This window comes from Carcharodon carcharias, chromosome 1 (genome assembly GCF_017639515.1).
Source record: "Carcharodon carcharias isolate sCarCar2 chromosome 1, sCarCar2.pri, whole genome shotgun sequence".
NCBI classification, from domain to species: domain Eukaryota; kingdom Metazoa; phylum Chordata; class Chondrichthyes; order Lamniformes; family Lamnidae; genus Carcharodon; species Carcharodon carcharias.
Genome location: NC_054467.1, coordinates 261,577,181 through 261,594,933, shown reverse-complemented (window position 1 = coordinate 261,594,933; position 17,753 = coordinate 261,577,181). Strand labels below are relative to the sequence as shown.

General features: G+C 50.0%; 1 protein-coding gene across 1 annotated transcript in view; it reads left to right on the top strand.

Moving 5' to 3' along the window:
* The first annotated feature begins 207 nt into the window (after positions 1–207).
* Positions 208–17,753, top strand: part of LOC121275984 (V-type proton ATPase subunit B-like) — a 144,826-nt gene continuing 127,280 nt past the window's right edge. Inside the window, exons 1-4 of the mRNA XM_041183931.1 lie at positions 208–231; positions 362–459; positions 3,925–4,048; positions 6,762–6,912. Coding sequence (XP_041039865.1) covers positions 208–231; positions 362–459; positions 3,925–4,048; positions 6,762–6,912 — 397 coding nt within the window. The remainder of the gene's footprint in view (positions 232–361; positions 460–3,924; positions 4,049–6,761; positions 6,913–17,753) is intronic.

The following is a 17,753-nucleotide window of genomic DNA, read 5'->3' as shown; positions in this document are numbered from 1 at the left end:
AGCACTGACCCCCTCTCTCAGCACTGACCCCCTCTCTCAGCACTGACCATCTCACTTGGCATTGACCCTCTCTATTGGCACTGGCCATCTCTCACTTAGCACTGACCCTCACTCTCTACACTGACCCTCTCTCTCGGCATTGACTCTCTCACTTGGTACTGACCATCTCTCAATACTGACCCTCCCTCTCGTCGTTGCGACTATGTGATGTTAATAACTGTGTCAATCATGGCTCCTATTGGTATGTAGCGCCTCCTGTCAGTATTCAGTGGTGCTAACCCATTCGGAGTGACTATCTGCCTAGGCATCTTGTCTGTCAATGAGGCAGTGACTGTATCTCCATTTCTCCTCCAACTCACAGGTTAACATGGAGACGGCTCGATTCTTCAAGTCTGACTTTGAAGAGAACGGCACCATGGATAATGTCTGTCTGTTTCTCAACCTCGCCAATGACCCAACGTAAGACATTGACTTTGTTCAAATGCTTTTTATTGAATATTGACTTTTCTCTTTTAGGCTATAAAATGGAAGATTTTCTTCGAATTAGACCCCACTGTCCCCATCAAACACTCCCAGGGCAGGTACAGCACAGGGTTAGATACAGAGTAAATCTCCCTCTACACTGTCCCCATCAAACACTCCCAGGACAGGTACAGCACGGGGTTAGATACAGAGTAAAGCTGCCTCTACACTGTCCCCATCAAACACTCCCAGGACAGGTACAGCACGGGGTTAGATACAGAGTAAAGCTGCCTCTACACTGTCCCCATCAAACACTCCCAGGACAGGTACAGCATGTAGTTAGATACAGAGTAAATGTCCCTCTACACCGTCCCCATCAAACACTCCCAGGACAGGTACAGCACAGGGTTAGATACAGAGTAAATCTCCCTCTACACTGTCCCCATCAAACACTCCCAGGACAGGTACAGCACGGGGTTAGATACAGAGTAAAGCTGCCTCTACACTGTCCCCATCAAACACTCCCAGGACAGGTACAGCATGTAGTTAGATACAGAGTAAATGTCCCTCTACACCGTCCCCATCAAACACTCCCAGGACAGGTACATCACGGGGTTAGATACAGAGTAAATCTCCTTCTACACTGTCCTGTTAAACCCTCCCAGGACAGGTACAGCACGGGGTTAGATACAGAGTAAAGCTCTCTCTACACCGTCCCCATCAAACACTCCCAGGACAGGTACAGCACGGGGTTAGATACAGAGTAAATCTCTCTCTACACTGACCCCATCAAACACTCCCAGGACAGTTACAGCACGGAGTTAGATACAGAGTAAAGCTGCCTCTACACCGTCCCCATCAAACACTCCCAGGACAGGTACAGCACGAGGTTAGATACAGAGTAAAGCTCCCTCTACACTGTCCCCATCAAACACTCCCAGGACAGGTACAGCACGGGGTTAGATACAGAGTAAATCTCCCTCTACACTGTCCCCATCAAACACTCCCAGGACAGGTACAGCACGGGGTTAGATACAGAGTAAAGCTCCCTCTACACTGTCCACATCAAACACTCCCAGGGCAGGTACAGCACGGGGTTAGATACAGAGTAAAACTCCCTCTACACTGTCCCCATCAAACACTCCCAGGGCAGGTACAGCACGGGGTTAGATACAGAGTAAAGCACCCTCTACACTGTCCCCATCAAACACTCCCAGGACAGGTACAGCACGGAGTTAGATACAGAGTAAAGCTCTCTGCTGTGATTGATATAAGCACAGGCACCTTTATTTTTTTTCAAATTGACCATTAAAAATAAATAAGGGGAATGCTTTTTTCTAATTTATAATTTCAAGTTATGCAAAGTGATCACAGCCGCAGTGAGAACCTGTGAAGTTTCCTGTTGGATTAGAGGTGGAGCAGGTTTTGATGGATTCTTTGTGCGCTACTTTTGACAACCCTTCAAGCAAGATTTCACTCAGTGTCATTCCACACTCGGTCACCCAGCTAACGGAGAGTTTTATGGGGGAAGGTTTGTGAGTCGGAGCGTGAGCGGCAGCTTTCATCTCCTGTCTCTAGGCAGAGCACCATTGGTCTCTGTATCTAGATGGTGCACTAGTGTCACCAAGTGGTGGCGAGCAGGAACTGCCGCAAGATCCCCAGAGGGTCAGAGGAACAGGAGGCGGCCATTAGGCTGCCTCAAGCTGTTGTGACATTCGATGCGGACACGGTTGATCTGAGACTGACTCCAAAAAGCCATTGTTGCCGCATTATCCCTTGACGATTGCACAGTGCGCACTTTAGGGGAGCTGGTCGCATCGTGGTATTGTCACCAGGGCTGGTAATCCAGAGACCCAGGGTAATGCTCTGGAGACCGGGGTTCGAATCCCACCACAGGCAGATGGTGGAATTCGAATTCGATAAAAATCTGGAATTAAATTCTGATGATGACCATGAAACTATTGTCGGCTGTTGTCGTTGTCAATGTCCTTTAGGGAAGGAAACTTGCTGTCCTTTCCTGGCCTGGCAATGTGACTTCAGGCCCATAGCAATGCACTTGTCTCTTAAATGGCCTCTGAACAAGGGCAGTTAGGGATGGGCATGCCCACATCCTGTGAAAGAGTAAAACAAAGTGCTCCATTCCATTTACAGCTCCGCAGATGCCTGTGTTCTTTTGTGGTAACTTCTGAACAACCTTCGGGCTTGTCCTGATAAGTGACCAGTAACACTGGCACCACACAATTGCCAGGCAACGATTCAGAGTCTCACCACCCCCTTTTGACACTCTACAGCGTTGCCAACGCTGAATCTCCCACCGACAAGATCCTGGTTCAGTTTTCCAAACCCACAATCGCTACCATCTAGAAGGACAAAGGCAGCAGATAGATGGGAACACCACCACCTGGAAGTTCTCCTCCAAGTCAATCTCCATCCTGACTTGGAAATATATCGCCGTTCCTTCACTGTCACTGGGTCAAAATCCTGGAACTCCCTCCCTAACAGCACTGTGGGTGTACCTACACCCATGGACTGCAGCGGTTCAAGGCAGCTCACCACCACCTTCTCAAGGGCAACTAGGGATGGGCAATAAATGCTGGGCCCAGCCAGAGAAGCCCACATCCCATGAATGAATAAAAAAAAACCTTTGGTTAACAAAAACCTCTCAGTGTCAGGTTTAAAACTAACAGTAGATCTAAGCATGAATTGTCACTTGCAGAAGAGAGTTCCAAAAGTCTGCTACCCTTTCTGTGTAGAGGTGTTTCCTAATTTTTACTAATGATAGATTTAGCTCTGATGTTTATATTATACCCACGAGACCTAGACTCCCAAACCAATGGAAGGAATATTTCCTGTATTATTTTGTTAGGAATAAGAGGATGTAATTCAACGCTCAATCCTGCCCTACCATTTGATTAAACCTTGACTGATCTCTACTCCAACCCATTTAACCCTCCTCTTCTTATATATCTCTTCCCTGACAAAAACCCATTGCTCTGGTGAAATCTCTAGCCCCACCAGCCGTTTAGGGGAGATCCAGATTTCTATCCCCTTGGTGTGAAGAAATGCTTCCTGACATCACCCCTGAACCCTGGCTCTAATTTTAAGGTTCTATTCCCTTTTCCTGGACTCCCCCCTCCCCACACTGACCTGGGGAAATAATTTCTTTCTTTCAACACTGTCCAATCCTTTAGTCGTCTTAAACACCTCGATTAAATCACCCCTTAATCTTCCATAGTCAAGGGAATACAGGCCTAGTGAATGCAAGCTCATAATTTAACCCTTTTAGCCCAGTTTTCATTCTGAATGCACACCAAGGCCAATATAGCCTTCCTAAAGACCACCGAACTGGGCGCAGCTCTGTAGATGACGTCTAACTGTGGCCCGGTACAGCTGGAACATGACTTCCTCCTCTTTGGATGCCAGACCCGTGTTAATTTGAGCTTGCTGTGACTCCCCCTGCAGCATCGAACGGATCATCACCCCTCGCCTGGCATTGACGGCCGCTGAGTTCCTGGCTTATCAATGTGAGAAGCATGTGCTGGTCATCCTGACAGACATGAGCTCCTACGCTGAGGCTCTGCGCGAGGTGAGAAACCTCTGGAGAACTTCGAAATTGAGACACAGAGTGAGAGACGCAGAGTGAGATGTTCAAAGTGCAGGACAGGTTAAAAGTGAAAGCTGGAGAGAAGCAAAAGTAACCTGAGGAATAGTGGGCTAGTAACCAAAAGTAACCTGGTGAATAGTGGGTTAGTAATTAAAAGTAACCTGGTGAATAGTGGGTTAGTAACTAAAAGTAACCTGGTGAATAGTGGGTTAGTAACCAACAGTAACCTTGAGAATAATGGGTTAATAACCAACAGTAATCTTGGGAATAATGGGTTAATAACCAAAAGGAAACTGGGGAATAATGGGTTAGTAACCAAAAGGAAACTTGGGAATAATGGGTTAATAACCAAAAGGAAACTTGGGAATAATGGGTTAATAACCAAAAGGAAACTTGGGAATAGTGGGTTAGTAACCAAAAGGAAACTGGGGAATAATGGGTTAATAACCAGAAGGAAACTGGGAATAATGGGTTAATAACCAAAAGGAAACAGGAGAATATTGGGTTAGTAACCAAAAGGAAACTGGGGAATAATGGGTTAATAACCAAAAGGAAACTGGGGAATAGTGGGTTAATAACCAAAAGGAAACTGGGGAATAGTGGGTTAATAACCAAAAGGAAACTGGGGAATAATGGGTTAATAACCAAAAGGAAACTGGGGAATAATGGGTTAATAACCAGAAGGAAACTGGGGAATAATGGGTTAATAACCAGAAGGAAACTGGGGAATAATGGGTTAATAACCAGAAGGAAACTGGGGAATAATGGGTTAATAACCAAAAGGAAACTGGGGAATAATGGGTTAATAACCAGAAGGAAACTGGGGAATAATGGGTTAATAACCAGAAGGAAACTGGGGAATAATGGGTTAATAACCAAAAGGAAACAGGAGAATAATGGGTTAATAACCAAAAGGAAACTGGGGGATAATGGGTTAGTAACCAAAAGGAAACTGGGGAATAATGGGTTAATAACCAAAAGGAAACTGGGGGATAATGGGTTAGTAACCAAAAGGAAACTGGGGAATAATGGGTTAATAACCAAAAGGAAACTGGGGAATAATGGGTTAATAACCAAAAGGAAACAGGGCAATAGTGGGTTAATAACCAAAAGGAAACTGGGGAATAATGGGTTAATAACCAAAAGGAAACTGGGGAATAATGGGTTAATGACCGAAAGGGGTTTAAGGTAAACTGAGGATTCAGACTCGAAATCTTGTGGGGTTTGAGAGTTCAAATTCCCCCACAGCAAGTTGGGAAAATGAATGCAGTAAATGTGGTATCCTGGGGGAGGGGGAGAGAGGGGGGTCACAAATCTGATGGAAGAAAGGCTTGCATTTCTCTAGCACCCTCTCATAAGCTCAGGATGGCGCTGAGAACTCTCCAGCCAATGCGGTATCTTGAGGTGCAGTCATTGCAGAAGCGCAGGAAATGCAGAGGGGAATTTGTGTCCAGCAAGATCCCACAAGCGGCAGCGATCAGACAATAACGTTCAGATTCTCCCCGTGGGGCAGAAAATGCTCGAGACACTCAGCACGACAGGCAGTATGTACGGAGAGGGGAACAGAGAGCTCATATTTTAAATTGATGATTGTCATTGGAACTGGAAAAAATTGGAGAAGAGCAGGAGTTAAGCAAGTACATAGAGAGAAAAGGCAGATGGGGGTGCGGGGGCCAAGGGTGAAGAGAATAGGAGGAAAGGTTATTAATAGGATAGAGGGCAGGTGTGATGATGTAAGGTAAGTACAGATGGTCTTAGGAAGAGTAAAGGGACAAAGGACTGGGTCAGAGGAGGTGTAAGTGGGAATAATGGAATCATCACCTAAAGTTGCCACCCAAAACGTTGGGTGCTGTGTTTTATGATCTGCAATTGTTGAACCCAGCATCGAGTCCGGAAGGCTGTCACATGCCCAATCGATAGCCAAGGTGCTGTTCCTTGATCTTACATTGAGATTGGTTAGCATGGTGTCGCAGACCGAGGACAGCAAGGTCAGAGTCGGGGTAAAGTGACAGGTGACTGGGGTCTCAGGGTTACACTTACACTCTGAATGGGGCTGTTCCACCAGCCAATCAGGAGCCAAATATTGACACCCAAGACAAAGACGGAACTATGAGGACAGGTGATGAGAGGCTGGTCAAAGGAATAGGTTTTAGTCACTGTCTTAAAGGAGGAAGGAGAAGCGAATGGGTTTCGGAAGAGAATTCCACAGTTTGGGGCACAGTCAACTGAAGGCATGGCCCCTAGTGTTGGAGCTGGGGCAAGAGGGCCAGAAATAAAGGGCCATGAAGGGAGAATGTTCATCTGACCTAAATATACATTCAGAAAATTGTCACAGCAAGAAGTGTCAATCCTGAGAGATCCTTTGCAAACTGCATTTGTACGTGATAACACAGCGAGAGAGCTGTGCCAGGATTAGCTTTCCGATTTGGGAGAAGGAACTTCAGTGACTGGGGTCCAGAGAGGGAGAATCAGATATTGGTGGGCAGGGGGTAGCAATGGAGATAGTAGAGCTAGATGGAGATGGGTCTGTTCCTCTTACTGTCCAATTTGTATTTGATGATTGACATGAAACTAAACCAATAAAATTCGGAGTGTTGTCAGCTCTAATATTCTGTTTTCTGGCTTCCCCTTCTCCCTGTTGCTTCCCTCCCCCCTCCTCCCTCATCCCCTGCCCCTCCTGCTCCCCCTCCCCTAGGTATCTGCAGCCCGGGAGGAGGTTCCTGGGAGACGGGGGTTTCCCGGTTACATGTACACGGACTTGGCCACCATTTACGAGCGAGCGGGGCGAGTGGAGGGAAGGAACGGTTCCATCACACAAATCCCCATCCTCACCATGCCAAACGACGGTCAGTGGGCGATTAGGGACCATAACCTCCGACCTTTAATCAACCCTCACACAAAGCTTACAGCGAATTTTCGAAGCGGCTCATGAAGACTGCGTGGAGATACCGAAAAGGAGCAGCCGGGTTTATTTGGCCTCTCTTGTAACTCTGTTGGTCAGAAAGATGAAAGGAACTCAGAGCCAGGCACTGTCTGCCAGTTAGTCCTTCAAAAGGTTGAGTGTATCTGTAAAGGTAGAGACTGATCTCCCTGAGGGAACTGAAGGAAATTGTGGCACAGACACTGGACAGAGCCACACAGACCCAAACAGTCTCTCACAGACACTGGACAGAGCCACACAGTCCCAAACGGTCACTCACAGACACTGGACAGAGCCACACAGTCCCAAACGGTCACTCACAGAGACTGGACAGAGCCACACAGTCCCAAACGGTCACTCACAGACACTGGAAAAGCCACACAGACCCAAACGGTCACTCACAGACACTGGACGGAGACACACAGACCTCAACGGTCACTCACAGAAACTGGACAGAGCCACAAACTCCCAATAGGTCACTCACAGACACTGGACAGGGCCAAAAAGAACCAAACGATCACTCACAGACACTGGACAGAGACACACATTCACAAGCCATCACTCACAGTCATTGGACAGAGCCACACAGTCCCTAACGGTCACTCACAGACACATGACAGAGTCAAACAGTCCCATACGGTCACTCTCAGACACTGGAAAGAGCCACACAGTCCCAAACGGTCACTCTCAGACACTGGAAAGAGACACACAGTGCCAAACGGTCACTCACACACACTGGACAGAGCCACACAGAACCAAATGGTTACTCACAGACACATGACAGAGCCACAAATAAACAAACGGTCAATCACAGACACTGGACAGAGCCACACAGAACCAAACGGTCACTCACAGATACAGAACAGAGCCACACAGAACCAAACGGTCACTCACAGACACTGGACAGAGCCACACAGTCCCAAACGGTCACTCACAGACACTGGGCAGAGACACACAGTGGCAAACGGTCACTCACAGACACTGAGCAGAGACACACAGTCGCAAACGATAAATCACAAACACTGGACAGAACCACAAACAACCAAACGGTCACTCACAGACACTGGACAGAGACAGACAGTCCCAAGCGGTCACTCTCAGACACTGGACAGAGCCACACAGTCCCAAACGGTCATTCACAGACACTGGACGGAGACACACAGTCCCAAAAGGTCACTCACAGACACTGGACAGAGCCACACAGAGCCAAACGGTTACTCACAGACACAGGACTGAGCCACACAGAACTAAACGGTCACTCACAGACAATGGACAGAGCCACAGGGTCCCAAATGGTCACTCACAGACACTGGACAGAGCCACAAACTCCCAAACGGTAACTAACAGAAACTCGACAGAGCCGCCACTCCAAAACGGTCACACGCAGACACTGGACACAGCCACACAGTACCAAACGGTCACTCACAGACACTGGACAGGGCCACACCGTCCCAAACGGTCACTCACAGGCACTGGATCGAGACACACAGTCCCAAACGGTCACTCACAGACACTGGACAGAGCCACACTGTGCCAAACGGTCACTCACACACACTGGACAGAGCCACACAGAACCAAACGGTCACTCACAGACACATGACAGAGCCACAAATAAACAAACGGTCAATCACAGACACTGGACAGAGCCACACAGAAGCAAACGGTCACTCACAGACACAGGACTGAGCCACACAGAACCAAACAGTCACTCACAGAAACTGGACAGAGCCACAGGGTCCCAAATGGTCACTCACAGACACTGGACACAGCCACACAGTACCAAACGGTCACTCTCAGACACTGGACAGAGCCACACAGTCCCAAACGGTCACTCACAGACACTGGACAGAGACACAGAGTTGCAAACGGTAACTCACAAACACTGGACAGAGCGACAAACAATCAAACAGTCACTCACAGACACTGGACAGAGACACACAGTCCCAAGCGGCTAGTTTCAGACACTGGACAGAGCCACAAACAACCAAACGGTCACTCACAGACACTGGATAGAGACAGACAGTCCCAAGCGCTCACCCTCAGACACAGGACAGAGACACACAGTCCCAAACGGTCACTCACAGACAATGGACAGAGCCACACAGAGCCAAACGGTTACTCACAGACACAGGACTGAGCCACACAGAACCAAACGGTCTCTCATAGACACTGGACAGAGCCACAGGGTCCCAAATGGTCACTCACAGACACTGGACAGAGCCACAAACTCCCAAACGGTCACTAACAGAAACTCGACAGAGCCGCAACTCCAAAGCGGTCACAAATAGACACTGGACACAGCCACACAGTACCAAACGGTCACTCACAGACACTGAACAGAGCCACACAGTCCCAAACGGTCACTCACACACACTGGACAGGGCCACACAGTCCCAAACGGTCACTCACAGACACTGAACAGAGCCACAAAGAACCAAACAGTCACTCACAGACATTGGACAGAGACACAAAGAACCAAACGGTCACTCACATACACTGGACAGAGACACACAGTCCCAAACGGTCACTCACATACACTGGGCAGAGACACACAGTCGCAAGCGGTCACTCATAGGCACTGGACAGAGGCACACAGTCACAAACGGTCACTCAAAGACACTGGACAGAGCAACATGGACTCAAACGGTCACTCACAGACAGTGGAAGAGACACATAGTCTCAAACAGTCACACACAGACACTGGACAGAGCCACACAGACCTCAGCAGTCACTCACAGACACTGGACAGAGCCACACAGTCCCAAACCATCACGCACAGACACTGGACAGAGCCACAAAAAACCAAACGGTCACTCACAGACACTGGACAGAGACACACAGTCCCAAGCGGCTAGTTTCAGACACTGGACAGAGCCACAAACAACCAAACGGTCACTCACAGACACTGGATAGAGACAGACAGTCCCAAGCGCTCACCCTCAGACACAGGACAGAGACACACAGTCCCAAACGGTCACTCACAGACAATGGACAGAGCCACACAGAGCCAAACGGTTACTCACAGACACAGGACTGAGCCACACAGAACCAAACGGTCTCTCATAGACACTGGACAGAGCCACAGGGTCCCAAATGGTCACTCACAGACACTGGACAGAGCCACAAACTCCCAAACGGTCACTAACAGAAACTCGACAGAGCCGCAACTCCAAAGCGGTCACAAATAGACACTGGACACAGCCACACAGTACCAAACGGTCACTCACAGACACTGAACAGAGCCACACAGTCCCAAACGGTCACTCACACACACTGGACAGGGCCACACAGTCCCAAACGGTCACTCACAGACACTGAACAGAGCCACAAAGAACCAAACAGTCACTCACAGACATTGGACAGAGACACAAAGAACCAAACGGTCACTCACATACACTGGACAGAGACACACAGTCCCAAACGGTCACTCACATACACTGGGCAGAGACACACAGTCGCAAGCGGTCACTCATAGGCACTGGACAGAGGCACACAGTCACAAACGGTCACTCAAAGACACTGGACAGAGCAACATGGACTCAAACGGTCACTCACAGACAGTGGAAGAGACACATAGTCTCAAACAGTCACACACAGACACTGGACAGAGCCACACAGACCTCAGCAGTCACTCACAGACACTGGACAGAGCCACACAGTCCCAAACCATCACGCACAGACACTGGACAGAGCCACAAAAAACCAAACGGTCACTCACAGACACTGGACAGAGCCACACAGTCCCAAACCATCACGCACAGACACTGGACAGAGGCACAAAAAACCAAACGGTCACTCACAGACACTGGACAGAGCCACACATTCACAAGCAGTCACTCACAGTCACTGGACAGAGCCACACAGTCCCAAACAGTCACTCACAGACACATGACAGAGACACACAGTCCCATGCGGTCACTCTCAGACACTGGACAGAGACACACAGTCCCAAAAGGTCACTCACAGAGAGTGGACAGAGCCACACAGTCCCAAACGGTCACTCACAGACACATGACAGAGCCACAAATAACCAAACGGTCAATCACAGACACTGGACAGAGCCACACAGAACCAAACGGTCACTCACAGACACTGGACAGAGCCACAGGGTCCCAAATGGTCACTCACAGACACTGGACAGAGCCACAAACTCCCAAACGTTTACTCACAGAAACTGGACAGAGCCGCCACTCCAAGACGGTTACACATAGACACTAGACACAGCCACAAAGAACCAAGCGGTCACTCACAGACACTGAACAGAGCAACACAGTCCCAAACGGTCATTCACAGACACTGGACAGAGCCACAAAGAACCAAACAGTCACTCACAGACACTGGACAGAGCCACACAGTCCCAAACGGTCACTCACAGTCACTGGGCAGAGACACACAGTCCCAAGCGGTCACTCATAAGCACTGGACAGAGCCACAAAGTCCCAAACGGTCACTCACCGACACTGGACAGAGCCTCAGAGACCTCAATGGTCACACACAGACACTGGACAGAGACACACAGTCCCAAACTGTCACTTACAGACACTGGACAGAGACACAAAAACCAAACGGTCACTCATAGACACTGGACAGAGCAACACAGTACCAAACAGTCACTCACAGACACTGGACAGGGCCACACAGTCACAAGCGGTCACTCACAGTCACTGGACAGAGCCACACAGTCCCAGGCGGTCACTCTCAGACACTGGAAAGAGACACACAGTCCCAAACGGTCAATCACAGACACTGGACAGAGCCACACAGTCCCAATCGGTCACTCTCAGATACTGGACAGAGCCACACAGTCCCAAATGGTCACTCACAGACACTGGACAGAGCCACACAGAACCAAACGGTCACTCACAGACATTGGACAGAGCCACAAATTCCCAAATGGTCACTCACAGAAACTGGACAGAGCCGCCACTCCAAAACGGTCACTCACAGACACTGGACAGAGCCACACAATCCGAAACGGTCACTCACAGACACTGGACAGAGCCACACAGAACCAAATAGTCACTCACAGAAAATGGACAGAGACATACAATTCCAAACGGTCTCTCACAGGCAATGGACAGAGCCACACAGTCCCAAACGGTCACTCACAGACACTGGACATAGCCGCACAGTCCCAAGCGGTCACTCACAGACACATGACAGAGTCAAACAGTCCCATACGGTCACTCTCAGACACTGGAAAGAGCCACACAGTCCCAAACGGTCACTCTCAGACACTGGAAAGAGACACACAGTGCCAAACGGTCACTCACACACACTGGACAGAGCCACACAGAACCAAATGGTTACTCACAGACACATGACAGAGCCACAAATAAACAAACGGTCAATCACAGACACTGGACAGAGCCACACAGAACCAAACGGTCACTCACAGATACAGAACAGAGCCACACAGAACCAAACGGTCACTCACAGACACTGGACAGAGCCACACAGTCCCAAACGGTCACTCACAGACACTGGGCAGAGACACACAGTGGCAAACGGTCACTCACAGACACTGAGCAGAGACACACAGTCGCAAACGATAAATCACAAACACTGGACAGAACCACAAACAACCAAACGGTCACTCACAGACACTGGACAGAGACAGACAGTCCCAAGCGGTCACTCTCAGACACTGGACAGAGCCACACAGTCCCAAACGGTCATTCACAGACACTGGACGGAGACACACAGTCCCAAAAGGTCACTCACAGACACTGGACAGAGCCACACAGAGCCAAACGGTTACTCACAGACACAGGACTGAGCCACACAGAACTAAACGGTCACTCACAGACAATGGACAGAGCCACAGGGTCCCAAATGGTCACTCACAGACACTGGACAGAGCCACAAACTCCCAAACGGTAACTAACAGAAACTCGACAGAGCCGCCACTCCAAAACGGTCACACGCAGACACTGGACACAGCCACACAGTACCAAACGGTCACTCACAGACACTGGACAGGGCCACACCGTCCCAAACGGTCACTCACAGGCACTGGATCGAGACACACAGTCCCAAACGGTCACTCACAGACACTGGACAGAGCCACACTGTGCCAAACGGTCACTCACACACACTGGACAGAGCCACACAGAACCAAACGGTCACTCACAGACACATGACAGAGCCACAAATAAACAAACGGTCAATCACAGACACTGGACAGAGCCACACAGAAGCAAACGGTCACTCACAGACACAGGACTGAGCCACACAGAACCAAACAGTCACTCACAGAAACTGGACAGAGCCACAGGGTCCCAAATGGTCACTCACAGACACTGGACACAGCCACACAGTACCAAACGGTCACTCTCAGACACTGGACAGAGCCACACAGTCCCAAACGGTCACTCACAGACACTGGACAGAGACACAGAGTTGCAAACGGTAACTCACAAACACTGGACAGAGCGACAAACAATCAAACAGTCACTCACAGACACTGGACAGAGACACACAGTCCCAAGCGGCTAGTTTCAGACACTGGACAGAGCCACAAACAACCAAACGGTCACTCACAGACACTGGATAGAGACAGACAGTCCCAAGCGCTCACCCTCAGACACAGGACAGAGACACACAGTCCCAAACGGTCACTCACAGACAATGGACAGAGCCACACAGAGCCAAACGGTTACTCACAGACACAGGACTGAGCCACACAGAACCAAACGGTCTCTCATAGACACTGGACAGAGCCACAGGGTCCCAAATGGTCACTCACAGACACTGGACAGAGCCACAAACTCCCAAACGGTCACTAACAGAAACTCGACAGAGCCGCAACTCCAAAGCGGTCACAAATAGACACTGGACACAGCCACACAGTACCAAACGGTCACTCACAGACACTGAACAGAGCCACACAGTCCCAAACGGTCACTCACACACACTGGACAGGGCCACACAGTCCCAAACGGTCACTCACAGACACTGAACAGAGCCACAAAGAACCAAACAGTCACTCACAGACATTGGACAGAGACACAAAGAACCAAACGGTCACTCACATACACTGGACAGAGACACACAGTCCCAAACGGTCACTCACATACACTGGGCAGAGACACACAGTCGCAAGCGGTCACTCATAGGCACTGGACAGAGGCACACAGTCACAAACGGTCACTCAAAGACACTGGACAGAGCAACATGGACTCAAACGGTCACTCACAGACAGTGGAAGAGACACATAGTCTCAAACAGTCACACACAGACACTGGACAGAGCCACACAGACCTCAGCAGTCACTCACAGACACTGGACAGAGCCACACAGTCCCAAACCATCACGCACAGACACTGGACAGAGCCACAAAAAACCAAACGGTCACTCACAGACACTGGACAGAGCCACACAGTCCCAAACCATCACGCACAGACACTGGACAGAGGCACAAAAAACCAAACGGTCACTCACAGACACTGGACAGAGCCACACATTCACAAGCAGTCACTCACAGTCACTGGACAGAGCCACACAGTCCCAAACAGTCACTCACAGACACATGACAGAGACACACAGTCCCATGCGGTCACTCTCAGACACTGGACAGAGACACACAGTCCCAAAAGGTCACTCACAGAGAGTGGACAGAGCCACACAGTCCCAAACGGTCACTCACAGACACATGACAGAGCCACAAATAACCAAACGGTCAATCACAGACACTGGACAGAGCCACACAGAACCAAACGGTCACTCACAGACACTGGACAGAGCCACAGGGTCCCAAATGGTCACTCACAGACACTGGACAGAGCCACAAACTCCCAAACGTTTACTCACAGAAACTGGACAGAGCCGCCACTCCAAGACGGTTACACATAGACACTAGACACAGCCACAAAGAACCAAGCGGTCACTCACAGACACTGAACAGAGCAACACAGTCCCAAACGGTCATTCACAGACACTGGACAGAGCCACAAAGAACCAAACAGTCACTCACAGACACTGGACAGAGCCACACAGTCCCAAACGGTCACTCACAGTCACTGGGCAGAGACACACAGTCCCAAGCGGTCACTCATAAGCACTGGACAGAGCCACAAAGTCCCAAACGGTCACTCACCGACACTGGACAGAGCCTCAGAGACCTCAATGGTCACACACAGACACTGGACAGAGACACACAGTCCCAAACTGTCACTTACAGACACTGGACAGAGACACAAAAACCAAACGGTCACTCATAGACACTGGACAGAGCAACACAGTACCAAACAGTCACTCACAGACACTGGACAGGGCCACACAGTCACAAGCGGTCACTCACAGTCACTGGACAGAGCCACACAGTCCCAGGCGGTCACTCTCAGACACTGGAAAGAGACACACAGTCCCAAACGGTCAATCACAGACACTGGACAGAGCCACACAGTCCCAATCGGTCACTCTCAGATACTGGACAGAGCCACACAGTCCCAAATGGTCACTCACAGACACTGGACAGAGCCACACAGAACCAAACGGTCACTCACAGACATTGGACAGAGCCACAAATTCCCAAATGGTCACTCACAGAAACTGGACAGAGCCGCCACTCCAAAACGGTCACTCACAGACACTGGACAGAGCCACACAATCCGAAACGGTCACTCACAGACACTGGACAGAGCCACACAGAACCAAATAGTCACTCACAGAAAATGGACAGAGACATACAATTCCAAACGGTCTCTCACAGGCAATGGACAGAGCCACACAGTCCCAAACGGTCACTCACAGACACTGGACATAGCCGCACAGTCCCAAGCGGTCACTCACAGACACATGACAGAGTCAAACAGTCCCATACGGTCACTCTCAGACACTGGAAAGAGCCACACAGTCCCAAACGGTCACTCTCAGACACTGGAAAGAGACACACAGTGCCAAACGGTCACTCACACACACTGGACAGAGCCACACAGAACCAAATGGTTACTCACAGACACATGACAGAGCCACAAATAAACAAACGGTCAATCACAGACACTGGACAGAGCCACACAGAACCAAACGGTCACTCACAGATACAGAACAGAGCCACACAGAACCAAACGGTCACTCACAGACACTGGACAGAGCCACACAGTCCCAAACGGTCACTCACAGACACTGGGCAGAGACACACAGTGGCAAACGGTCACTCACAGACACTGAGCAGAGACACACAGTCGCAAACGATAAATCACAAACACTGGACAGAACCACAAACAACCAAACGGTCACTCACAGACACTGGACAGAGACAGACAGTCCCAAGCGGTCACTCTCAGACACTGGACAGAGCCACACAGTCCCAAACGGTCATTCACAGACACTGGACGGAGACACACAGTCCCAAAAGGTCACTCACAGACACTGGACAGAGCCACACAGAGCCAAACGGTTACTCACAGACACAGGACTGAGCCACACAGAACTAAACGGTCACTCACAGACAATGGACAGAGCCACAGGGTCCCAAATGGTCACTCACAGACACTGGACAGAGCCACAAACTCCCAAACGGTAACTAACAGAAACTCGACAGAGCCGCCACTCCAAAACGGTCACACGCAGACACTGGACACAGCCACACAGTACCAAACGGTCACTCACAGACACTGGACAGGGCCACACCGTCCCAAACGGTCACTCACAGGCACTGGATCGAGACACACAGTCCCAAACGGTCACTCACAGACACTGGACAGAGACACACTGTGCCAAACGGTCACTCACACACACTGGACAGAGCCACACAGAACCAAACGGTCACTCACAGACACATGACAGAGCCACAAATAAACAAACGGTCAATCACAGACACTGGACAGAGCCACACAGAAGCAAACGGTCACTCACAGACACAGGACTGAGCCACACAGAACCAAACAGTCACTCACAGAAACTGGACAGAGCCACAGGGTCCCAAATGGTCACTCACAGACACTGGACACAGCCACACAGTACCAAACGGTCACTCTCAGACATTGGACAGAGCCACACAGTCCCAAACGGTCACTCACAGACACTGGACAGAGACACAGAGTTGCAAACGGTAACTCACAAACACTGGACAGAGCGACAAACAATCAAACAGTCACTCACAGACACTGGACAGAGACACACAGTCCCAAGCGGCTAGTTTCAGACACTGGACAGAGCCACAAACAACCAAACGGTCACTCACAGACACTGGATAGAGACAGACAGTCCCAAGCGCTCACCCTCAGACACAGGACAGAGACACACAGTCCCAAACGGTCACTCACAGACAATGGACAGAGCCACACAGAGCCAAACGGTTACTCACAGACACAGGACTGAGCCACACAGAACCAAACGGTCTCTCATAGACACTGGACAGAGCCACAGGGTCCCAAATGGTCACTCACAGACACTGGACAGAGCCACAAACTCCCAAACGGTCACTAACAGAAACTCGACAGAGCCGCAACTCCAAAGCGGTCACAAATAGACACTGGACACAGCCACACAGTACCAAACGGTCACTCACAGACACTGAACAGAGCCACACAGTCCCAAACGGTCACTCACACACACTGGACAGGGCCACACAGTCCCAAACGGTCACTCACAGACACTGAACAGAGCCACAAAGAACCAAACAGTCACTCACAGACATTGGACAGAGACACAAAGAACCAAACGGTCACTCACATACACTGGACAGAGACACACAGTCCCAAACGGTCACTCACATACACTGGGCAGAGACACACAGTCGCAAGCGGTCACTCATAGGCACTG